At 41.6% G+C, this 5,482-nt stretch overlaps 1 protein-coding gene across 1 annotated transcript; it reads left to right on the forward strand.

The window, feature by feature from the left end:
* The first annotated feature begins 297 nt into the window (after positions 1 to 297).
* On the forward strand, positions 298 to 1,526 carry LOC102995785 (E3 ubiquitin-protein ligase RNF113A-like). The gene is made up of 2 exons (XM_024133418.2): positions 298 to 373; positions 577 to 1,526. The coding sequence occupies exons 1-2, from the start codon at positions 316 to 318 to the stop codon at positions 1,524 to 1,526; spliced, it is 1,008 nt and encodes a 335-aa protein (XP_023989186.2). The 5' UTR covers positions 298 to 315.
* The last annotated feature ends 3,956 nt before the right edge of the window (positions 1,527 to 5,482 follow it).

The following is a 5,482-nucleotide window of genomic DNA, read 5'->3' on the forward strand; positions in this document are numbered from 1 at the left end:
CTGGAGTAGGATGGGTCCCTAATTCAATATGACTGTTGTCCTGATAAAAAGAACACCATGTGAAAAGACAGACAAACACACAGGGAGAAAGCCATGTGAACACTGGAGTTATGCTACCACAAGTCAAAGAACTATGGCCACTCGTGCTCCCGCAGTGTCCATGGACACTCCTTTTTCCCGCAACCGATTTTGCACCCACCGGCGGCGGAGCGCACTACGTGCAGTGACGTAAGGAAGCCCCGCGCCACCCAGCAGGCCACAGCCGTTTGGGAACCCGAGACTCTTAAAACGGCAGAGCAACTTTTTCCAGGAAAGATGACAGACCAGATGTGCACCTTTCTTTTCAAAAAGCCTGGGCGAAAAGGGGCTACAGGTCTCAGAAAGTGCCCGATCTGCCACCAAGAGTCCGGAGACAACAGCAGCAGCAGTGACGAAGGCAACACTGTGGTCCGCCCGGAAAAGAAGCGGGCGACCCACAATCCGATGATACAGAAGACCCCTGGCAGTGGTAAACAGAAGGCGGCTTACGGCGACCTGAGTAGCGAGGAGGGGGAGGGGGAGGACAAGGGGCTACAGGTCTCAGAAAGTGCCCGATCTGCCACCAAGAGTCCGGAGACAACAGCAGCAGCAGTGACGAAGGCAACACTGTGGTCCGCCCGGAAAAGAAGCGGGCGACCCACAATCCGATGATACAGAAGACCCCTGGCAGTGGTAAACAGAAGGCGGCTTACGGCGACCTGAGTAGCGAGGAGGGGGAGGGGGAGAACAAGCCCGAGAGCCTCGGCGTGTTCTATAAGTCCACTCGCTCAGGGAAGCCCGTGGGGCCAGAGGATATGGGGGCGACTGCTGTCTATGAGCTAGACACAGAGAAGGAGCGTGACGCACAAGCCATCTTTGAGCGCAGCCAGAAGATCCAGGAGGAGCTGAGGCACAAGGAAGATGACAAGATCTATCGGGGAATCAATAATTATCAGAAGTACATTAAGCCCAGGGATACGTCCATGGGCAATGCTTCCTCCGGGATGGTGAGGAAAGGCCCCATCCGAGCTCCCGAGCATCTGCGTGCCACCGTGCGCTGGGATTACCAGCCCAACATTTGTAAGGACTACAAGGAGACTGGCTTTTGCGGCTTTGGAGACAGCTGCAAATTCCTCCATGACCGTTCAGATTACAAACATGGGTGGCAGATCGAACGTGAGCTTGACGAGGGTCGCTATGGTGTCCATGAGGATGAAAACTATGAAGCGGGAAGTGATGAGGAGGAAATACCGTTCAAGTGTTTCATCTGTCGCCAGACCTTCCAAAACCCAGTTGTCACCAAGTGCAGGCATTATTTCTGTGAGAGCTGTGCGCTGCAGCATTTCTGCACCACCCCGCGCTGCTATGTCTGTGACCAGCAGACCAATGGCATCTTCAATCCAGCGAAAGAACTGATTGCTAAACTAAAGAAGCATAGAGCTGCAGAAGAGGGTGGTGCTTCTGATTTCCCAGAAGACCCCGAAGAGGGTCCAATTCCCATTACTTAATTTTCCCATTATTCTCAAATCTCAAAATAAATGTTGTTTTTGGCGGGGGGAACAAGTCCTTCCCTAGTACCTTCAGAGAGGGCATGGCCTTGTCAGCACCTTAATCTGTCTTCTAGCCTACAGAACTGTGAGATAATAAATTTCTATTGTTCTGGGCCACTCAGTTGTTGGTACTTTGTTATGACAGTCCTGAATCCACTGAAGTTGCAGCATAGAAAATCAATACACAAAAATCAGTCACATTTTTATACACTAACAATAAACTATCAGAAAGAGACATTAAGCAAACAATCCCATTTGAAATACGATCAATAGAATAAAATACTTAGGAATAAATTCAACCAAAATGGTGAAAGATCTGTACACTAAAACAATGACATTAATAAAAGTAGTTGAAGATGACACAAATAAGTGGAAAGATATTCCATGCTGAAGGATCAGAAGAATTATTGTTAAAACCTCCATACCACCTAAAGTGATCCACAGATTCTATGCAATCCCTATCAAGTTTCCAATGGCATTTTTCACAGAATAGAATTAACAAATCTAAAATTTGTATGGAACCAGAGAAGTACCCAAATAGGCAAAGCAATCTTAAGAAAGAAGAACAAAGCTGGAGGCATTGCACATCCTGATTTCAAACTATAGTACAAAGCTATAGTAATCAAAACAGTATGGTATTGGCATAAGAACAGACACAAAAATCAATGGAACAGAATAGAGACCCCAGAAATAAACCCATGCATATATGGTCAATTAATTTACAACAAAAGGGCCAAGAATATACAATGAGAAATGATAGTCTTTGCAATAAATGGTGTTGGAAGACTGAATAGCTACATGCAAAAGAATGAAATTGAACCCCTATCTTACCATACACAAAAATCAACTCAAAATGGATTAAAGACTTAAGCATTAAAGACCTGAAATCATAAAACTCCTAAAAGAAAACAAAGGGGGAAGTTTTTTGACATTAATTTTGATGATGTTTTCTTAGATATGACACCAAAAGCACATGCAACAAAATCAGAAGTAGATAAGTGGACTACATCAAACTAAAAAGTTTCTTCACAGCAAAGGAATCAACCAACAAAATAAAAAGATAACCTACTAAATGGGAGAAAATATATCTAAAAAGGGTTAATATCCAAAATATATAAGGAACTCATACTACTCAATAGCAAAGAAAACAATTTGATTTAAAAATGGGTAAAGGAACTGAATAGATATGACAAACAACTGACCAACAGGTATATGAAAAAGTGCTCAGTACCACTAATCATCAGGAAAATACAAATCAAGACCACAATGAGACACACTTCACACCTGTTGGAATAGCTATTATGAAAGACAAGAGATAACAAGTGTTGGGAGGGTGTGGAGAAAAGGGAAGTCTTGTACACTGTTAGTGGGAATGTAAATTGACACAGCCTTTATTACTATTATTACAAATAAAGAAGGCAGAAGGAAACTTTTGGAGGTGATGGACATGTTTATGGCATATATTGTGATGGTGGTTTTATGGATGTATATCTCCAAACTCATCAAGTTGTGTATATTAAATATGTAAAAATTTTTTACATCAATCATACTTCAATAAGGGGTTTTAAAAATATAATCTGCAGATATAACTCACTCCACCATCCTCAACAAATAAGCAGAAATGATACAATAATTACTAACACAGGACCACACAAAATGCAAAATGTAGACTTAGTGCAGCTTTAATAATTAGGCATTCTTGTTGAGAGACTACATTCTCAAACTAAATCATGAACGACATTTTTGTAATTTGGAAAATTTATAGCTAATGACATAGAGTTCCCAAAACACATTCTAAGTTACAAAATATCTAGCACAAATGTCTACATGGTTCATTCATTAATTCCACAAATATTTATTGAGAGAAGCTTTGTGTTAGGCATTGACCATGACAATAGATAAAGCTCTGCATAAAAATACTGCCAAGTAAGAAAGATATATTAGCTATACAATAAATGGAAACATTTATGCATTTAGACTGCTAGGCAACTACTTCATTTTTTTTACATTAAAGAGTTAGTTCATACCCAAATTAATCTATAAATCCAAACACAGTGCTAATCAAAATCGTAACATAGTTTTTTACAGAACTTATATGTCAATTCTAAAATTCATATGCAAGACTAAAGGGTCAAGAATAATCATAATTATTCTGGGAGAAAGGATGGGAGACTTACTAGATCTTAGGATATATAAAGCCATAGTAATGAAGACAGTACTGTTTTGCTTCAAAGAGGACCAATATACTAAGGAAACAAAAATATTAGAAACAGAGCTATACATATATGGAAATGTGATATAAGACAAAACTGGTATTTCAGATTCCTGGGAAAAGAATAGACATTCAATAAATTGTGTTGGAACCATTGGCTTTCTATATAAATTAAATTATATCCCCTTATCACATCATATATGAATTTTTATAAGTTCCAGATGGATGAGAGACCTTAATGTAAAAAGCAAACTTCTACAGCTATTAAGAAAAATACATGCTTCTATGACTTTATGGAAGTATTTCTTTGGTTATACATAAACTTGACCACATCAAAATTAAAACTTCTGTAAGACCAAAGCCACAATAAACAAAATTAAAAGTCAACCCACAGTTTGGGTATAGATCTTTGTAGCATATGTAACAAAGAGTTAATTATATGAAAGGATGATGTTAGGAAAATCAAGACTTGGCTGAGAAAAACAGATCCAGGAAACATACATTCAAGATCAGAAACCTCCAGCTATCACTCCCTTCAGAGCTTGCAGAGAGATGCAGTTTCAACAAAACTGACACTACCTTTCCCCTAAACCTCTGATTTATATGTGGATGAAAGGAAGTTATAAGTTGTCTTTTGTTTGTAAATAGAGGCTATGTTTCCTTCTTTCCCCTCTCTCTAAGGGAAGGGAAGGAGGGGCTTCCTTTCTCCCAAACCAAGGGAACACTCAAGACAATGATTGGTAAAGTTTGACAATGGCTGCAAGAAGGTCATATTGCTATTTTGCTTCTGGTAGGATGTTTACTTAGCCACTGAACTTGATGATCTTCCTTGCACTAGTGGAGTAGGAGAAGAGACGATTGGGAGTGAAGGCACGGTGGGAGCCCACAGGGCAAAAGAAGGAAGGTCAGGACTCCTGGATCCCAAACCTGCATTCCAGTTTCCTCAGATTTGGGGCTACAGTCTTGCCGGTGATGGTTACATCATAAAGCAAACAGGCACTCAGTTCAAAAAAATATTCTGTAAAGCTGTCAATTGAGGATCAGTGGAAGATATAGCCAATCATGAAAGGAACCCACAATGCCTTCAGAGGCTGCTTGAGAGGAGACCATCATCAGCTGAATCTGTGGGAACCATTATCTTGTCCTATGGAGTCCATAGACATCAATCTCAAACACCATTTAAGGCCAACCAAGGAAAGAACTAAGCCTCAACACTTTAGGAGCATGAAGCAGGGCAGAATCTGCCTCACATCAGTCCTGTCTGTCCAACATCCCATGTGTGTTGAGATTACACGTGTCCCATACGCACCCACACATACTGTTCCAAACTCCTACCCCTGCAAGTCTCACCTATTTAGGAGGGAGATCTAGAGGATTATTATTAATTTTTTTTGGCTGCGTTGCTGCGTGCTCTTTCTCTAGTTGCGGCGAGCGGGGGCTACTCTTCATTGTGGTGCACGGGCTTCTCATTGCGCTGGCTTTTCTTGTTGTGGAGCACGGGCTCTAGGTGCGTAGGCTTCAGTAGTTGTAGCACGCAGGCTCAGTAGTTGTGGTTCGTGGGCTCTAGAGCGCAGGCTCAGTAGTTGTGGCACACGGGCTTTGTTGTTCCACGACATGTGGGATCTTCCAGGACCAGGGCTCGAACCCCTGTCCCCTGCATTGGCAGGCAGATTCTTAACCACTGTGCCACCAGGGAAGTTCC

Source organism: Physeter macrocephalus, chromosome 16, assembly GCF_002837175.3.
Source record: "Physeter macrocephalus isolate SW-GA chromosome 16, ASM283717v5, whole genome shotgun sequence".
In the NCBI taxonomy this organism is placed as follows: domain Eukaryota; kingdom Metazoa; phylum Chordata; class Mammalia; order Artiodactyla; family Physeteridae; genus Physeter; species Physeter macrocephalus.

Coding starts and splice junctions, on each gene's coding strand:
- LOC102995785 (XM_024133418.2), top strand. CDS start 316: ATGACAGACCAGATGTGCACCTTTCTTTTCAAAAAGCCTGGGCGAAAA. Junction 374..576: donor TGGGCGAAAAGGGGCTACAG/GTCTCAGAAAGT, acceptor AAGGGGCTACAG/GTCTCAGAAAGTGCCCGATC.